The sequence below is a fragment of the Carcharhinus amblyrhynchos genome, chromosome 9 (genome assembly GCF_965287045.1).
Source record: "Carcharhinus amblyrhynchos chromosome 9, sCarAmb.v2.hapA, whole genome shotgun sequence".
NCBI classification, from domain to species: Eukaryota; Metazoa; Chordata; class Chondrichthyes; order Carcharhiniformes; family Carcharhinidae; genus Carcharhinus; species Carcharhinus amblyrhynchos.
This window is the reverse complement of record NC_137332.1, coordinates 11,578,235-11,597,346: the sequence shown is the minus strand read 5'-3', so window position 1 is coordinate 11,597,346 and position 19,112 is coordinate 11,578,235. Positions and strand designations below refer to the sequence as shown.

Genomic DNA, 19,112 nt, shown 5'->3' with positions numbered 1-19,112 from the left:
AGACACTCACCATCCTCTGTGTGAAACAATTGCCTCTCTGGACACTTTTGTATTTTTTCCCTCTCACTTAAACCTATGCCCTCTAGTTTTAGACTCCCCTACCTTTGGGAAATGATGTTGACTATCCAGCTAATCTATACTCCTCATTATTCTATGGACCTCTACAAAATCACCCCTTTGCTCCAGAGAAGAAAGTCCCACTATATCCAGTCTCTCCTTATAACTCAAACCATCAAGTCCTGGTAGCATCCTAGTAAATCTTTTCTGCATGTTTTATAGGTTAATAACATCTTTTCTATAATAGGTTATACAGGGAGAGGGGAAATTTCCAGTTACTTGAGTATTTTTTTGAATTTAATACCTTATAATAAATCCTTGGAGGCAGAAGTTCCTTCACCTAAATCCTTTTATTTAGAACACCCAAAAACACTACACAGTGCTCTCAATATGCAGTCTACATTTGGAGTGCCAGAGGAACTGACACTCCTGTTTAATGACAGAGCATGGGGCTCCCTGATTGGATCATCAATTTGGCCCTTCATCAGGGAACTCATATTCAAGCAGCCAACCTCAATTGCCTGATTAAAATCAACATAGATTATTCAGGTTTTATGGAACACACCAGAGAGACTGAGATCAACTCCAGCAAACGATTAGCAAAAAGTTCTTGCTAACATGGGACCTTTTCTTTTTGAAAAGCTTGGAAGCTTTCAACAGAATGGGAGGTGAAATGGATCACTTTTGAGAATTACAGGCTGAATTTTCTACTCCAATTTTCATCAGGCGGGTTCAGGGAGGAGAGTAGAAAATCTTGCAGATGTCTAGATCCCAATTCACACTAACATAAAAGCATGGTGTGATTGACCCCTAACCCCACCAGTGACGTAATGATTTTCCCAACATTGAATGTCATTAACAGCATTTCCATACATTAGTATTTCATTATCGGGCCTCTACGTCCGAATCATTCCCCCAGTAAGAAAGTCCATTCATGTTGGTGGGAGTGTGGATCGTGTGAGACCCCTTTGGTTCCCCAAGTCTTCCACCGGACGAGCAGCCCTCCCAGAAGAGCTCAGGTGAGTGTATTGCTCAGAGGAGACAGTCATGACTGGGCACAACCTGATAGACGTAGGGGGAGGAACAGTTGCGTGACAGAGAGCATGGCTGTGGGAGGATTTCCATGTGAATGTTTGTACACTGGGGCGGCCTTTAAAAAAGCCAGTGTGGCATGGCATCATACAAATGCCCCTGTCCGGTGTCAGTGTCTTCAATGCCACTTTTCCCACCCACTGTCAGCCTTTGCCAACATTTGGGAAAATTCTGCCCAATGGATGAGATTTTCCATTCCCTCGCCATGTTCACCAAAACTATGTTGATTCTGCTGGATTGCATGGAGACTTTATAAGTGCCTGCTGATTATAACTGTTTTACATTCCATCCTTCCTTTCGCCTCTTGAATCACAATTACCTCTCGGATTTTATTTCTATCTCTACAGTGAAGCAAAATATTCATTAAATTCAGCTGCCATTTCTTTATTTTCCAATACTTATTCCCCATTCACACTCTTCTAAAGACCAACACTCACTTTACTTACTCTATTCCCTTTTAAAGATCTGTCAAATCTCTTACTATTTTTACATTCCCATTTAACAATCTCTCAAAATCTAATATCCTCTCATTATTCTTTTATTTATTCTTTACTGTTTTTCATATGCTGTCCAACCTACTGACACGTCACTCATCATTGCAAAATTATTTTTCATTCAATTTGATGTTTTCTTTAACTTCCTTAAGTAGGCCCGGACGGTACATTCTTGCCTTAATGTTTTTCTTTCTCACTGGGATTTTTCTTTCTCTCTGGCAAATGCAATGTTAGCATTCATGTCGAGAGGGCTCAAATACAAGAGTAGGGGTGTATTTCTGAGATAGTATAAGGCTGTGGTCAGACTCCATCTGGAGTATTGTGAGAAGTTTTAGGCCCCATTTCTAAGGAAGGATGTGCTGGCCTTGGAAAGGGTCCAGAGGAGGTTCACAAGAATGATCCCTGGAATGAAGAGCTTGTCGTGTAAGGACTGGTTGAGGACTCGGTCTGTACTCGTTGGAATTTAAAAGGATGAGGGGGGATCTTATTAAAACTTACAGGATACTGCGAGGCCTGGATAGAGTGGACATGGAGAGGATGTTTCCACTAATAGGAAAAACTCAAACCAGAGGGCACAATCTCAGGCTAAAGGGATAAAAAAGAGATGAGGAGGAATTTCTTCAGCCACAGAGTGGTGAATCTGTGGAACTCTTTGCCGCAGAAGGCTGTGGAGGCCAGGTCACTGAATGTCTTTAAGACGGAGATGGATAGGTTCTTGATTAATAAGGGGATCAGGGGTTATGGGAAAAGGCAGGAGAATGGGAATGAGAAGAATATCAGCTATGATTGAATGGCGGAGCAGACTCAATGGGTCAAGTGGCCGAATTCTGATCCTATGTCTTATGTTCTTATGGATGTGTCTTTTCTGAGTGTTCTGAAATATCTCTTTAAATGCCTGCTATTATATCTCTACTGACCTATCCCTCAACATAATTTCTCAGTTCACTTCAGTCAGCTCTTCATGCCCTGACAATCACCCTTATTTAAGTTTAATTCATTAGTCTTATATTACTATAATATTATAATCACTGTTACCCAAGGGCTCCTACTGTCACATGACATTCTGCACTCTCTTCTTTCCTTCTCTATGAATGGTATGCTTTGTCTGTACATTATGCAAGAAACAATACTTTTCACTGTATACTAATACATGTGACAATAATAAATCAAATTAATTAGTCCTAGCTCATTGCTGATGATCTAGCATAGTTTGTTCTCTGGTGTTGAAACGGGCTGCTCTAAAAGGCACTATGAACTCATCAACCAGATCACCTTTGCAAATCTGATTTGTCCAGTTATATGTAGATTAAAATCACCCATGATTATTACCATTATCTTTCTCACAAGCTCCCATTATTTCTTCCTATAAGCCATATCCTGCAGTAAATACCATCAGGAGGCCTATAAACCACTTCCACAAGTTACCTTCACTATTTCTCATCTCAACCCAAACTGATTCTCCACCCTGACCACCAGAACTAAGATCATCCCTCTCTACTGTGTCAGATTCTGTTGCTTCCCACAGGAAAAGTTGCTGCCTGCTGGGCCTGTGGTCACTCATTGTCCATTGCTGTCAAAGTTGCTAATAGCCTCAATTTCTTTGCCTCTGACTCTTCCCATCTCCCCATCATGTTATTTCTCAATTAGCATTCGCAGTGTTCAAGATCTGTGCAGGTAATAGAGTGGATTGTGTTCCCAGATGTTGTTTCTACATTCTGCCAACAGCATGTGGTCCAGTTCATTTGCTCATTGTGAATCACCTGGTGGAAATCCTACTAACTCTCAAACAGCTTTATGAGTATTCATAGAATCATAGAATCCCTACAGTGCAGAAAGAGGCCATTGGGCCCATCTAGTCTGCACCAACCACAATCCCACCCAGGTTCTACCCCTACATCCCCACATATTTACCCGCTAATCTCTCTAACCTACACATCTCAGGACACTAAGGAACAATTTTAGCATGACCAGTGACCTAACCCACATATTCCTGGACTGTGGCAGAAACAGGAGCACCCAGAGGAAACCCACGCAGACACAAAGTGAATGTGCAAACTCCACACAGACAGCGACCCAGTGATTCACACAGTGACAGTGATTCACACTGCTGCATGGCTGCACAACCTTTGAGTGAACAAAGGTTATGAGGGGCGATCTTACCAAAAAAATTCTAAGTGACAAATGAGAGTGAAAATGGGAGAGAACCACACCCATTTTTTGGGAAACACCCAGATGCAATTGTACAGCACTTAGAAAGAAATATCAGCCCAAGTGTGATTCTTGCCCGTAGGGGAAGCCAGCTGCTGAGCTCTCAGGGAGCCATTATAAGAACATAAGAAATAGGAGCAGGAGTAGGCCATCCGGCCCTTCGAGCCTACCCCGCCATTCAATAAGATCATGGCTGATCTGTCGTGGCTCAGTTCCACTTTCTGGCCCTCTCCCCATAACCCTTAATCCCCTCTCTTATCAAAAACCCATCAACCCGCTTCTTGAAAATATTTAGCGAGGCAGCCTCCACCACTTCAATGGGTAGAGAATTCCAGAGATTCACCACCCTTTGAGTGAAGAAGTTCCTCCTCAACTCCATTCTAAAACGCCCTCCCTTTATCTTGAGGCTGTGCCCCCTGGTCCTACTGTCTTTTTTCAGTGGGAAGAGTCTCTCCACCTCTATCCTATCCATCCCATTCATCATCTTATACGTCTCAATGAGATCTCCCCTCATTCTTCTAAACTCCAACGAGTACAAGCCGAGTTTATTCAGCCCCCTCAACTCTGGTATCAGCCTAGTAAACCTCCTCTGCACTCCCTCCAAGGCCAAAATATCTTTGCGCAGGTGCGGCGCCCAAAACTGCACACAGTACTCCAGCTGCGGCCTCACCAATGCCCTATACAGCTGCAGCAAGACCTCCCTACTTTTATATCTACATAGGCTGGGCGAATGGGCCAGGAAATGGCAAATGGAATTTAATGTTGGCAAGTGTGAGGTGGTCCACTTTGGTAGGAAGAATGGTAGGAAGGACTATTACTTACGTGGCGAAAAACTGCAGCAGGCGACGGTGCAGAGGGACCTCGGGGTCCTTGTGCATGAGTCGCAAAAACCCAGCCTGCAGGTGCAGCAGGTGGTCAGGAAGGCGAATGGGATGCTGGCCTTCATAGCGAGGGGGATTGAATATAAAAGTAGGGAGGTCTTGCTGCAGCTGTATAGGGCATTGGTGAGGCCGCAGCTGGAGTACTGTGTGCAGTTTTGGGCGCCGCACCTGCGCAAGGATATTTTGGCCTTGGAGGGAGTGCAGAGGAGGTTTACTAGGCTGATACCGGAGTTGAGGGGGTTGAGCTATGAGGAGAGGCTGAATAAACTGGGCTTGTACTCGTTAGAGTTTAGAAGAATGAGGGGAGATCTCATTGAGACGTATAAGATGATGAATGGGATGGATAGGATAGAGGTGGAAAGACTCTTCCCGCTCAAAAAAGACAGTAGGACTAGGGGGCACAGCCTCAAGATAAAGGGGGGGCGGTTTAGAACGGAGTTGAGGAGGAACTTCTTCACTCAAAGGGTGGTGAATCTCTGGAATTCTCTGCCCGTTGAAGTGGTGGAGGCTGCCTCGCTAAATATTTTTAAGAAGCGGGTTGATGGGTTTTTGATAAGAGAGGGGATTAAGGGTTATGGGGAGAGGGCGGGAAAGTGGAACTGAGCCACGACAGATCAGCCATGATCTTATTGAATGGCGGGGCAGGCTCGACGGGCCAGATGGCCTACTCCTGCTCCTATTTCTTATGTTCTTATGTTCTTATATTCAATCCCCTTCGCTATGAAGGCCAGCATCCCATTCGCCTTCCTGACCACCTGCTGCACCTGCAAGCTGGGTTTTTGCGACTCATGCACAAGGACCCCGAGGTCCCTCTGCACCGTTGCCTGCTGCAGTTTTTCGCCCCGTAAGTAATAGTCCTTCCTACCATTCTTCCTACCAAAGTGGACCACCTCACACTTGCTAACATTAAATTCCATTTGCCATTTCTTGGCCCATTCGCCCAGCCTATCTAGATCCTTCTGCAGACTCTCCACACCCTCCGCACAATTTGCCGTTCCCCCAATCTTGGTGTCATCCGCAAATTTCGACACCCTACACTCGGTTCCCTCCTCCAGATCATCTATATAAATGGTAAAAAGCTGAGGCCCCAGCACCGACCCCTGGGGCACTCCACTAGTCACCATCCGCCAATCCGAATAGCACCCGTTGACCCCCACTCTCTGCCTCCTATTTGACAACCAATCCTCTATCCACGCTAACACCCTACCCCCAACTCCAAGTCCCCTGACCTTCTGCAATAACCTCTTATGAGGTACTTTGTCAAACGCCTTCTGAAAATCCAGAAAGACCACATCCACCGGCTCTCCTCTATCGACCGCCCTAGACACATCCTCATAGAACTCCAGTAAATTTGTCAGACACGACTTCCCTTTAATGAAACCGTGCTGCGTCTGCTCTATCAAGCAATTGCCTTCAAGATGCCTTGCAATTTCCTCCTTAATGACAGATTCTAACATTTTACCTACCACAGACGTTAAACTAACCGGCCTATAATTCCCTGCCTTTTGCCTGGCACCCTTCTTAAACAACGGCATAACATTAGCCGTTTTCCAATCTTCCGGCACTTCCCCGGAATCCAGCGACGTCTGGAAAATAACCACCAATGCATCCACTATAACCTCCGCCATTTCTTTCAGAACCCTCGGATGCATTCCATCCGGTCCTGGGGACTTGTCCACAATCAGCCCCTCCAGTCTGTCGAGCACCGCCTCTCCAGTCTGTCGAGCACCGCCTCTCCAGTAACAGTAATGTCATTAAGACCCTCCAGTCCTACCACCTTTCCATCGCTAGCACCCGGCAAATTATTCACGTCCTCCTCCGTGAAGACAGAAGCAAAAAAGTTATTCAATACCTTAGCCATATCCCCATCCCCTACCACTAGGTCCCCTTTCTCATCCTCTAAAGGACCAACGTTCACCCTAGCCAGCCTCTTCCTTTTTATATATTTATAAAAACTCTTGCTATCCTTTTTTATATTAAGCGCTAGCCCAGCTTCATAGTTTCTCCTACCCTCCTTTATCAACTTCTTTGTCAATCTTTGTTGACATTTAAACCTCTCCCAATCCTCTTCTCGCCCACTACTCTTAGCTACTTTAAATTCCTCCGCTTTTAATTTAACACTTTCCTTCACCTCCTTCGTTATCCACGGCTTATTACCTGTCCTCCTACAGTCCTTTTTGACCATCGGAATAAATTTCTGCTGAGCACCAAGAAAGATCTCCTTAAAGATCCTCCACTGCTCCTCAGCAGACCCTCCCTCCAACGCACTCCCCCAGTCCACATTCGCCAATTCTTCTCTCATCCTACCGTACTCCCCTCTATTCAAACAGAGGACGCGTGTCCGGGAACCCACTTTCTCCTCCTCCATCTGCACCAGAAACTCCACCATACAATGATCACTCTCTCCAAGAGGATCCTTCACCGCAAGGTCCCTAATTCTACCCGCCTCATTACATAGCACCAGATCATTATGCATACATCTCGATCTCCCAGTAGAGTGTGTACGAGTGTACACACCCGATCACCCCTTTACACCAACCCCCCCCCCCCCCCCCCCCCCGCAAATCAGCATTACAGTTGATCACCGGTTCGAACCACCTCTATACCGCTCCCCCACAGTCCCCACTGATTACTGCCCTCAATTCCCCCTGGCGATCACTGCCCTGGCCAATCCTCTGTCGTGAGTCTGCCCCTTCAAGCCCTGCCATTTCCCCTTAGGTCCCACTTCTTGGCATTGCCACCTGGCACTGCCCAAGGGGTACAGACCAGCCCCCAATCGCCCCATCAGCGAGGCCATCACATCAGGTCTCCATTGGTGGGGATGGAGACTATATGTGATCATCACCGGTGAGGACCTTCACTGGTGAGCAGATAACGACAAGTGAGCCCAGACGATTGCATCCGGGACTCACTAATCACATGTAAATCCATTACTGATTTATCTGGCAGAACGGGGCCTGTAACATCAACAAGAGGTGACAAACTGGGCACTTACCTAATTTTTGACCTCCCACCCATATATTGGAATATAAGGAGGTTCAGGAAAGTCGACATATCCACTCCATCATTATGAAGTACTTTGAAAGGTTAGTCATAGCACAAATCAATTCCTGCCTGCCCATCAGAGAGGTGGAGAACTAAAGTTTGCAGCTGATTGCTTTGACACACCAATTCTGTGCCTGCTCAAGAGATATTGCTGCAGGAAGCCGTACCACCACGACACAGACGAGCATAGAATATTCTTTGTTTTTGTGATGCTACAGAGCAACTCCACGCCACTGATCGTGCATGAGAGAATCGTGGTCCAGTTTATTTTTTCTGAAGAAGTTTTATTTTTCTGAAGTACCATTTCTATCTCACAGGAAGTGACAGCATTTGGTTTCACAACTTTGAACAACAAAAATACTTCTTTTCTCCAGGTCGAGTATTTATTCATGAGTGGGCCCTATTTCGGTGGGGAGTGTTTGAAGAATATAATGATCTAGAGCCTTTTTATATATCGGATGATGGAGTTTCCGAAGCAACAAGGTAGGACAATTTCTATTTGAATGTCGTTGTTCAGTGAAAACAAAGTCTTCCACGCAAGATGACAATTACCTTTGATTCAATTTATTATTGTCACTTACGTGGCGAAAAACTGCAGCAGGCGACGGTGCAGAGGGACCTTGGGGTCCTTGTGCATGAGTCGCAAAAACCCAGCCTGCAGGTGCAGCAGCTGGTCAGGAAGGCGAATGGGATGCTGGCCTTCATAGCGAGGGGGATTGAATATAAAAGTAGGGAGGTCTTGCTGCAGCTGTATAGGGCATTGGTGAGGCCGCAGCTGGAGTACTGTGTGCAGTTTTGGGCGCCGCACCTGCGCAAGGATATTTTGGCCTTGGAGGGAGTGCAGAGGAGGTTTACTAGGCTGATACCGGAGTTGAGGGGGTTGAGCTATGAGGAGAGGCTGAATAAACTAGGCTTGTACTCGTTAGAGTTTAGAAGAATGAGGGGAGATCTCATTGAGACGTATAAGATGATGAATGGGATGGATAGGATAGAGGTGGAGAGACTCTTCCCGCTCAAAAAAGACAGTAGGACTAGGGGGCACAGCCTCAAGATAAAGGGGGGGCGGTTTAGAACGGAGTTGAGGAGGAACTTCTTCACTCAAAGGGTGGTGAATATCTGGAATTCTCTGCCCGTTGAAGTGGTGGAGGCTGCCTCGCTAAATATTTTTAAGACGCGGGTTGATGGATTTTTGATAAGAGAGGGGATTAAGGGTTATGGGGAGAGGGTGGGAAAGTGGAACTGAGCCACGACAGATCAGCCATGATCTTATTGAATGGCGGGGCAGGCTCGAAGGGCCAGATGGCCTACTCCTGCTCCTATTTCTTATGTTCTTATGTTCTTATATATTAACAAAGTGAAAAGTACTGTTTCTTGCGTGCTATACATTACCATTAATGGAGAATGACAAAGACAGTGCAAAATGTCATAACTAGGGTGTAGAAAAAAATCAACTCAATGTGAGGTAGGTCCATTCAAAAGTCTGACCGCAGCAGGGAAGAAGCTGTTCTTCAGTCAATTGTTACGTGACTTCAGACTTTTGTATCTTTTTACCAACAGAAGAAGGTGGAGGAGAGAAAGTTACTCAGAATCAAATACATTTTAAATTATTTTGACTTTCAGGTGTTCACAAGAAATAACAGGAAAGCCTGTTGAATGCTTGGGCAGCTCTTGTTTACTGTGTGACAATGATGGCAACACAGGATTGCCAAAAGGTGATTGTAAATTCTATCCGGAGAAGGATCAGAGTTCATCCTCTTCAATAATGTACCTACAGGGACTGCCAAATGTAAGTGAAGTTACTCGAAGGTGCTATTCTTAAATATCATTAACAATCTGGATCTTGCAATTCTTACAAAGTTTATCCTGTTAGCCCCATGTAATTGATACAGGACAGCCTCTCCAATAACTCAGGAAGCCCAACTGGAAAGGAATTGTATTTATTGTTAAACACAAAATAAAGCCACTACTCCATGGTGTACATATACAACTCCCAACTTTCTTTTAAAGCTTATTTATTAGTCGCAAATAGGCTTCCACTCACACTGCAATGAAGTTACTGTGAAAATCCTGTAGTCGCCACACTCTGGCACCTTTTCAGGTCCACTGAAGGAGAATTTAGCATGGTCAATTCACCTAACCTGCACATCTTTGGACCGTGGGAGTAAACCGGAGCAGTCGGAGGAAACCCACGCAGAACCAGGGAGAACATGCAAACTCCACACAAACAGTGGCCCAAGCCAGGAATCAAACCCGAGCCCCTGGCGCTGTGAGACAGCAGTGCTAACCACTGTGTCACCGTGCCAACCAAATACATCACAATTTATCCAAATGTATTATAAATTACAATCCAAATATGTTATAATTTCAGTCCATTTTATCAGTCTCTTCAAAATAGGTGCTACTGAAACATGGTTTAGAATCAAGTGTTAAAGAATTGACCTGTTTTCTGATCAATGAAGTTGAGAAGATGGCCAGATCCTCATTAGCTGTCACCTGTATTAGATGAACTGCCACAGTCAATCTTGACACAAAACCATCCAACTCCATGGTAAGAAGTCTCACAACACCGGGTTAAAGTCCAACAGGTTTATTTGGTAGCAAAAGCCACTAGCTTTCAGAGTTATAGTTCCCACGAATTGCCTGAGCTTCCAAAATCTCACTAACTGTCCCAGCTGGAGACAATACACATCTCTTTAACCTGTGCTTAACCTTCTCTCCACTCACACTGTCTGTACTTTTAAGACTTGATCACCTGTAAAGACTCGCATTCCATTATTTTGTAAATTGAGTTTGTGTCTTTATATGCCCTGTTTGTGAACTGAAATTCCACTCACCTGACGAAGGAGCAGCATTCCGAAAGCTAGTGACTTTTGCTACGAAATAAACCTGTTGGACTTTAACCTGGTGCAGTGAGACTTCTTACTGTGTTTACCCCAGTCCAATGCCGGCATCTCCACATCATAACTCCATGGCAGACAGCCAACCTCTTTTCTACAAAGGTTGAGTGTACTGGTGGCTGGTGAGTCTCGAATTGTGATTGTACTGTAACTTTCAATTGTATTGCCGTTTCGCGGGGTTTTTGTTAGTCTGCACTTTCCGTAGCAGGACTAGGCGCAAGGGCAGTCGGGAAGGGAGCGCGGGAGTACAAATCAGGTACTCACTCGAGGATCCACCTCATTGTTCTCCGGAGCAGTGTACTGGTGGCTGGTGAGTCTTGAATTGCGATTGTACTGTAATTTTCAATTGTATTGCTGTTTCACGGGGTTTTTGTTAGTCTGCGCTTTCCATAGCAGGACTAGGCACAAGGGCAGTCGGGAAGGGAGCGCCGGAGTACAAAAAGGCCGCAGTAGACAGCGGGCAGCGTCGGGAGCGGGCAGCGGAGTGAGGTGGGTGCTGAGTGAGTGCTGTAAGAGCTTTGGCTCACAGGGCTTAGGCAAGGTGAGTTACTGGTCTAATTTTTCCATTTGTGTTCATATTTCTAAGGGTGGTCAAATAAATAGCAGGGTCCTTGGGGAGGCGCGTTAGGTGCAATACGTGGGAGTTCCTGGAGACACAGCACCTCCGGAAAGTCCACATCTGCACCAAATGTCTGGAGTTGCAGCATTTGAGGGCCCGGGTTAGGCAACTGGAGCCGAGGCTGGAGGATTTATGTTTAGTCAGGGAGAATGAGGCGATAATGAATAGGAACCACGGTCACGAGGGGATCCCAGAGCCTGGGGGGGAATGGGTGGGTTACAGTTAGGAAGGGGAAAAAGAAGAGGAATAATGTTCCAAAGGCTACCCCAGAGGTAGTCTCCCAAGATATCAGGGGTAAGGTGGCAACTGGGGTGGAAAGGGCAAGAGAGGAAGGCCAGAACGTCTCAGAGAGAAGGAAGGGGGCTGGATGTAAGATAGTGGTGGGGGACGGGAGGGTTAGAGGAATTGATAGGTGGTTCTGGGGCAAAAGAGGGACTCCAGGATGGTAGTCTGCCTTCCTGGAGCAGGGGTACAGAATGTGTCAGAGAGGGTAGAGGGAATCTTGAAGGGCCAAGGGACCCAGGCATATGTAATTATACACGTAGGAGAGAAGGACATAGGAAGGAAGAGCAGGGGCGATATACATAGGCAGTTCAGGGAGTTGGGGGCCAGGCTGAAGTGCAGGGCCTCCAGAGTGGCGTTCTCTGGGCTGCTGCCAGTGCCCAGTAATAGCAGGGATAAAAATAATGAGATCCTACAGTTGAATGCATGGATGAGGGATTGGTGCAGAACAGAGGGTTTTAGTTTTGTAGACCATTGGGAAGTCTTTGTGAGGGAAGGGCGCTTGTACAAGTGGGATGGGGAACATTTAAATGGGAAGGGTACACATATTTTAGCTGGGAGGTTAGCTGGAGTGTTTCGGCAGGGTTTAAACTAATATGGAGGGGGGGGTGGGGAGGAGACAGATAACTCAGTAGGCACTGGGAGTGGGAGCAAGTTGGGTGACAGGGTAAGTCTAGATGAGAGGAAAATCTCCCAGGAGAAGGAGGATCCAAGTGGGCCTGAGGGTCTTCAGTGCATCTGTTTTAATGCGAGGAGTGTGACGGGTAAGACAGTTGAACTTAAGGCTTTGATGTTCGCGAGGAATTTAGATGTGGTGGCAGTGACGGAGACGTGGTTAAAGGAAGGGCAGGACTGGCAGCTAAATATTCCTGGGTATAAGTGTTTTAGGCGTGACAGGGGAGGGTCGAAAAGAGGAGGGGGAGTGGCACTCTTAGTTAGGGAGCACGTCACAGCGGTGCAGAGGGAAGATAATATGGAGGGGTTGGAAATTGAGTCTCTGTGGGTGGAGTTGAGGAATAGGAAGGGAGCCATTACTATGCTAGGAGTGTTCTACAGGCCGCCTGACAGCCCGCGGGCAGTGGAAGAGGGTATATGTAGAGACATTTTGGACAAGTGTAGGAAGAACAGGGTTGTTGTAGTGGGAGATTTTAATCTCCCTGGGGTGGATTGGAAGGTGCCTAGAGCTGGGGGTTCGGACGGGGAGGAATTCGTAAGATGTGTATTGGAAGGGTCCTTGGAGCAGTGTGTGGATAGCCCGACTAGAGCTACACCCATCCCAAGAGATGGCGTGACTCACGTATGCTTTTTTTTAAATGGAAACTGGGGGAAGGGAGGGCAGTGAAAGGGTTGGGGAATGTGAGCTGAGGCATTCTCCCCTAGGCATGGAAAGGGGTGCTTTCGAGGGAGAGAAGAGAAGGAGAGAGGGAAGATCAGGAGACACAGGAGGAAGGCTGATGGATGGGTAGTGCACCAAGTAGGCGGGTGCCCCAGGTCAGGCAGATAGGTGTGTGATAACTTGATTTGATTTACTGGCACATTTATTAGTATAAAGTGAAAAGTATTGTTTCTTGTGCACTATATAAATAAAGCATACCATCCACAGAGAAGGAAAGGAGAGGGTGCAGAATGTTATGTTACAGTCATAGCGAGGGTATACAGAAAGATCAGCTTAATATAAGGTAGGTCTACTCAGAAGTCTGATGGCAGCAGGAAAGAAGCTGTTCTTGTGTCAGTTGGTACATGTCCTCATTTTTGTACCTTTTTCCTGATGGAAGGTGGAATGGAATATGTCTGGGGTGCATGGGATAATGCTGGCCACTTTTCTGAGGCAACGAGAGGTGTAAACAGAGTCAATGGATGGGAGGTTACTTTGTGTGATGGACTGGGCTTCATTCATGATCCTTATAGTTTTTTGCAGTTTTGGACAGAGCAGGAGCCATACCAAGCTGTGATACAATCAGAAAGAATACTTTCTATAATGCATCTATAAAAGTTGGTGAGAGTCATAGCAGATATGCCAAACTTCCTTAGTCTCCTGAGAAAGTAGAGGTGTTGGTGAACTTTCTTAACTGTAGCTTTGGCATGGAGAGACCAGGAGAGGTTGGTGGTGATCCGGACACCTAGAAACCTGAAGCTCTACAACCATTTCCGCTTCATCCCTGTTGATGTAGATAAGGGCATGTCTTCCACTACACTTCCTGAAGTCGATGGCTATCTCCCTTATTTTGTCAACATTGAGGGTGAGATTATTGTCGTCGCACCAATTCACCAGATTCTCTATCTCTTTCTTGTACTCTGTATCATCATCGTTTGAGATCCAATCCACTATGGTGGTGTTATCAGCAAACTTGAAAATCGAGTTAGAGGGGAATTTGGCCACACTGATATTCCTTGGTTAGGGTAGAGGTGAGAGGACTTGAAAAGTCTTCAGCCCAGGATGGGCCTGGCTTTAAGTCCAAAAGTAGTCTTCATCACTCATCCCTGCAGTTGAGAAAAAACAGAAGCAAGCCACCCCCTCCTCCAGCAAGCACCAACGTTCAATTGACGGGCTAGTGAGCCCAGACTCAGTCACATGTTCCTCTATTCTTTCCTCCTCCTGCAGGCTGTGGGCCTTCAAGCCTGTACGGCTCAAGCTCCTGTGATCCGGGCCTCTCTCTCCCTCAAAGCAGCGGCATTTCTGTGCAATCCTCTCAGCTTCAGCTCAACTCTGAAATGATGTAGTTCAGCAGCAGTAGCAGCAGTTGATTGAGAGCAGGGACTCTAAGCAGGTCTCCAATCTCTAGAATCATGAGTCCTGACTGGTACAACAGTTCTGCAGACCCTTCCTGATGTCTGCTTTTAAAGGGCTTAGGTAATGTGGGCAGGCCTGTTACCAAAGGAATTAGTATTCAACAAGCCCCGCATGGAACTCTTGGGGGTTTATTACTGCCGCCAAGGGCAAATTATTTTCACGGTTTATCAATGACCTTCCTTGTGTCCAGGAGCTTAACAGTTTGCTGTTAATTGTGTAGTTTTCAGTTCAATTTGTACTGCAGCAAATAACAAAGCAATCCGTGCCTGCATGCAGCAAGACCAACCAAAAACATTCAGGCGGATAAGTAGCAAACAATGCCAAGAAAGTGCAAAGCAAATGGCCATTCTCCATTACCACCATCAGCGTTTTGGGGATTACTGCTAACCAGAAGCCTAACTGCACCAGCCATAGAAAACCAACAACCTGGCTACAAAAGCAGGTGAAGGGTTAGGAATTCTGCAGTGAATTGCTCATCGTCTGTTCCAGGCCTCTCTCCCCTTTCACAATTCCTCACTCAAACCCAATCTACCAAAGACCACCCATCAAGGCATAATTCAAGGCTATGTTGGAATAATCTCCATTTGGAGAGGAACAGCTGCATCAAATTCCAGAAATGCAAAGACAAAGCAGCCTATCCATTACCTTAAACATTCATTCCCTCAACCATCGGTGCACGAGGGCTGCAATGTACATGTGCTGCAGGATGTACTAATACAACTCGCAAAGTCTTTTACAGCAAAATCTCACAAACATGTGACACTCACTCTTTATAGGACAAGCAGTGCTGGTGCTTGGGAACAGCACCAATTCTAAGTTCCCCTCCGATCGTACACCAATCTAGACTTGAAGTATATCACCATTTCTTTATCGTCACTGGGTCTTAACTGTGGAACTCCCTCTCTAATAGCATAGTGGGTGTGCCTTCACCACAGGGATTATTTTCAAAGATATTGCTGAGTATTTCCAGCATTTCATGTCCTTGGTGTAGATTCCTTATAAGAACATAAGAAAATAGGAGCAGGAGTAGGCCATCGAGCCCTTCGAGCCTGCCCCGCCATTCAATAAGATCATGGCTGATCTGTCATGGCTCAGTTCCACATTCTCGCCCTCTCCCCATAACCCTTAATCCCCTCTCTTATCAAAAACCCATCAACCCGCGTCTTAAAAATATTTAGCGAGGTAGCCTCCACCACTTCAACGGGCAGAGAATTCCAGAGATTCTTATCTTTTTCAAGACTTTGCTTAGGATTTTTAGTCAGAGCTTTTTCCTCCTATAGTCTCTTTTAATGCAGGGCATTTTTTTTTTAAATATCCAGGTGGTTGAATTCTGTAACAATGAAACTCACAATCCTGATGCACCAAACATGCAGAACAAAATGTGCAATTACAGGAGCACTTGGGATGTGATCAGCAAGTCAGAGGATTTCAGAAACAATCGCCCACCCCACTCTGGTTCAGTGATACCAACATTTACAATCCTACAGGCCAAAGACCGTGTGCTCTGCTTAGTCCTCGATACTTCCGGAAGTATGGCATCGGTAAGGCCTGCCCTAATGTTTATTTTACAGAAAATGTTGATTGGACACAAGTCTGATCTGTTGTGTGGTTTCGGACAGTAGGATAGAAGAAGTCAGAAGCTGTGTATTCCCAGATGGAGAAAACAGTGAAAATAGGAAGAAACTAGTCTGAACACAAGTAAAACGGGGAAATAAGAACACTGGTTCTAGCTGTTTTTATCTATTGGGTGTGGTGACTGACTCTAAAGGACATGAATCAGATGTTTTGCTTTACACGAGTGTTTTGCAGACTTTTAATTCCAGACTTTTATTTGTGGAAATTAAATTTCACCATCTGCCATGGTGGGGTTCAAGCCCAAGTCCCCAGAACATCACCCTGGGTGTTAGGATTGCTGGCCAAGTGACGATACCACTGCACCACCACTACTTTCCCTACCCAGCATCTCCAAAACACAAATCAGGAGTATGATGGAATTCTCTCCATTTGCCTGACTGCAGCTGGTACAACAATGACCATTCAATCCCAAACAGTTTGCTTGTAGAAATAAAAATTAACCATCGACGGCTGTATTACATAGAACATAGAACACTACAGCACAAACAGGCCCTTTGGCCCACGAGTTGCGCTGATCACATCAACACCGAATTTCCATTGTATTCAATTTCCACTGTATTCTTCAATGGAAATTGGAACTAAATTTAACTTTTTTTTAATGCAATATATAAATAAGTCACATGAATTACTGAGCACATTGTATTCTTTTTATTAAATAGGAGAATCGGATTAACAGACTCCACCAAGCAGCTGAGATATTCTTACTGCAGATCATTGAAGTACAGTCACAAGTTGGAATTGTCACTTTTAACAGTGCTGCAAATGTTCAAACACGTTTGAAAGTGATTAATAATGATGATGTGAGGAATGAACTCGTCCAACTGTTACCTAGAGAAGCTACTGGTGGAACAAATATCTGTGCTGGTGTTCGGTCTGGGTTTGAGGTAACATCTGAAAAGCGCAACAAATTTAAATAACCCCTTATTGACAGTTATTACATTATTCCCACGTTGACAATGACCAACTGTTTTGCAGGTGCTTCGTGGCGACGATGGTGCCACACATGGTGATGAAATTGTTCTGCTGACTGATGGGGAGGACAGTGGAATAAACAGTTGCTTTGCAGAGGTTGAACAGAGTGGCGCAGTTATCCACACTATAGCATTAGGACCAAGTGCGGCTGCAGAATTGGAACAGCTGTCAAATATGACAGGTAATAAACAATGCAAGGCCCGATTACTGTGCGTTGGGAGACCAACATGAGAGCTTCTTTGTTTCAAATTCTTCCCCCTTTCATTGTAGTGGAAGCATGAAAAGTCATTGGGCGGGTTCTACGGCCTTGCTCGAGCGAGACCAGAAATTCCCATCTGAGCTCAATGGAGATTTCCGATGGTGGGCGAGGTGGTAGAGTCCTGGCTATTGAGTTTTAGAGGCATACAGAGCAGGAAAGGACCTTTGGCCCATCAAGTCTGCACCTTAATATTTCAAGTGCTTATCCGAATATGTTTTGAAGCTTGTAATGTTTCCGGCCTCCACAACCTTCCCAGGCAGTGCATTCCAAATTCCCACCAGCCTGAGTAGAAATACTTTTTCTCAAATTCCTTCTGAATCTCTTGTCCCTTACCCCTAAAACAATGACCTTTGTGACTGATCTCTCAACTAAGAGGAACAGTTATTCACCCTGTCCATACCCCTCATAATCTTATACATCCCAATCATATCCTTTTCTATTCTAGAGAAAACAATCCAAGCCTAGCCAGAGTCTCCTTATAGCTCAAATGCTCCATTCCAAGAGCATTCTGGTGAACCTTCTCTTTTCCCCTCAAGTGCTATCGAATCCTTCTTATAGTAGGGTGACTAGAACCGCACACTACTCCAGCTGTGGCCAAACCAACACTCTGTACAGCTCCAACATTAGCTCCTTGCTCTAATACTTTTTACGACTGATGAAAGCAAGTGTCCCACGTCACTTAACTATCCTATTCACATACTCTTCCGACTTCAAGGATCTGTGAATAATTACCCTAAGATCCTTCTGTTCCTCTGAACTACCGAGTGTTCTGCCATTTATTAAATATTCCTTTATCTTGCTTCTTCTTCCAAAGTGCATCACTCACACTTAAGGGTTAAATGACCTATTTAAAATTATTTGGCTAACGTCTCAGCTGAAATGGTGGAAGGGAATTCCAGGTGATTACATTCCAATTACTGGGTAGAACTCCGATAGGAAATTGTTGAGATGGCTTTCCTACTTTTGGTTCTTGTGCTGTCCCGTTTTAGCCATAAACAGTTAACAAGAAGGAAATTAAACTCAGTGTTTCTTTTAATTTATCGTAAGCAACATCACACAAGACTGAATAATAGTATAATATTAGCATTATAAAGGTAACACAATGGAGAACCCAAAGTCAAATGTTTAGATTGCACCAAGATTAGTGGCATAGTATTACATAATACTTGGAGCACAGGAACAGGCTATTCAACACAATGGGTCCTTGGGATATTTGTACTCCAGCTAAGCCTCCTCCAACCTTGGTTATTTAACACCATCAACCTCTTTCCAAATTGCCCCAGTGTTGATGTTTCAAATTTGTTCCTAATTTTGCGCTTGATTTTCTGGAATGATATTTGAGTCTTTTTCAGAGTAAGCAGCCAAAATTCAGATTCAATGAACCAAGGAATGATACAGCACAGAAGGAGTCATTTAGCCAATTGTGTCCATGTTGGCCCAAAGACACCCAGGTGCCCCTTCTAATCCATCTTCCAGTACACTGCCCATAGCCCTGTAGCTTAGAGCACTTATAATTGCAGATCTTGCAGAATTGGATGAATCAACAGTGGCAGTAGAAATGGCAAAGGCAAACCCAGCCCTTTAGACCCAACAAACCAACATCTGGGGCTTGTACTAATACTAATATGACATAGTCATTATCATGGAACTAAACCTTTGATAAATAGCCCAGAAAGCACTATCAGCAGCAGAAGTGGAGCACAGTGGTTTACAGGAGGGAGTTGTTCTCTTGGCCTAGTGATATTATCACTAGACTATTCATCCAAAAACTCAGCTAATGTTCTGGGGACCCAGGTTTGAATCCCACCATAGCAGATGGTGAAATTTGAATTCAATAAAAATATCTGGAATGAAGAATTTACTGGTGACCATGAAATCAT

At 45.1% G+C, this 19,112-nt stretch overlaps 1 protein-coding gene across 1 annotated transcript in view; it reads left to right on the top strand.

Moving 5' to 3' along the window:
* The window catches only part of LOC145347584 (calcium-activated chloride channel regulator 1-like), a 42,430-nt gene that overhangs the window by 6,725 nt on the left and 16,593 nt on the right, over positions 1 to 19,112 (top strand). Inside the window, exons 4-8 of the mRNA XM_080195169.1 lie at positions 8,152 to 8,260; positions 9,398 to 9,563; positions 15,686 to 15,907; positions 16,661 to 16,885; positions 16,977 to 17,154. Of these exons, the coding sequence (XP_080051295.1) occupies positions 8,152 to 8,260; positions 9,398 to 9,563; positions 15,686 to 15,907; positions 16,661 to 16,885; positions 16,977 to 17,154 (900 nt within the window). The remainder of the gene's footprint in view (positions 1 to 8,151; positions 8,261 to 9,397; positions 9,564 to 15,685; positions 15,908 to 16,660; positions 16,886 to 16,976; positions 17,155 to 19,112) is intronic.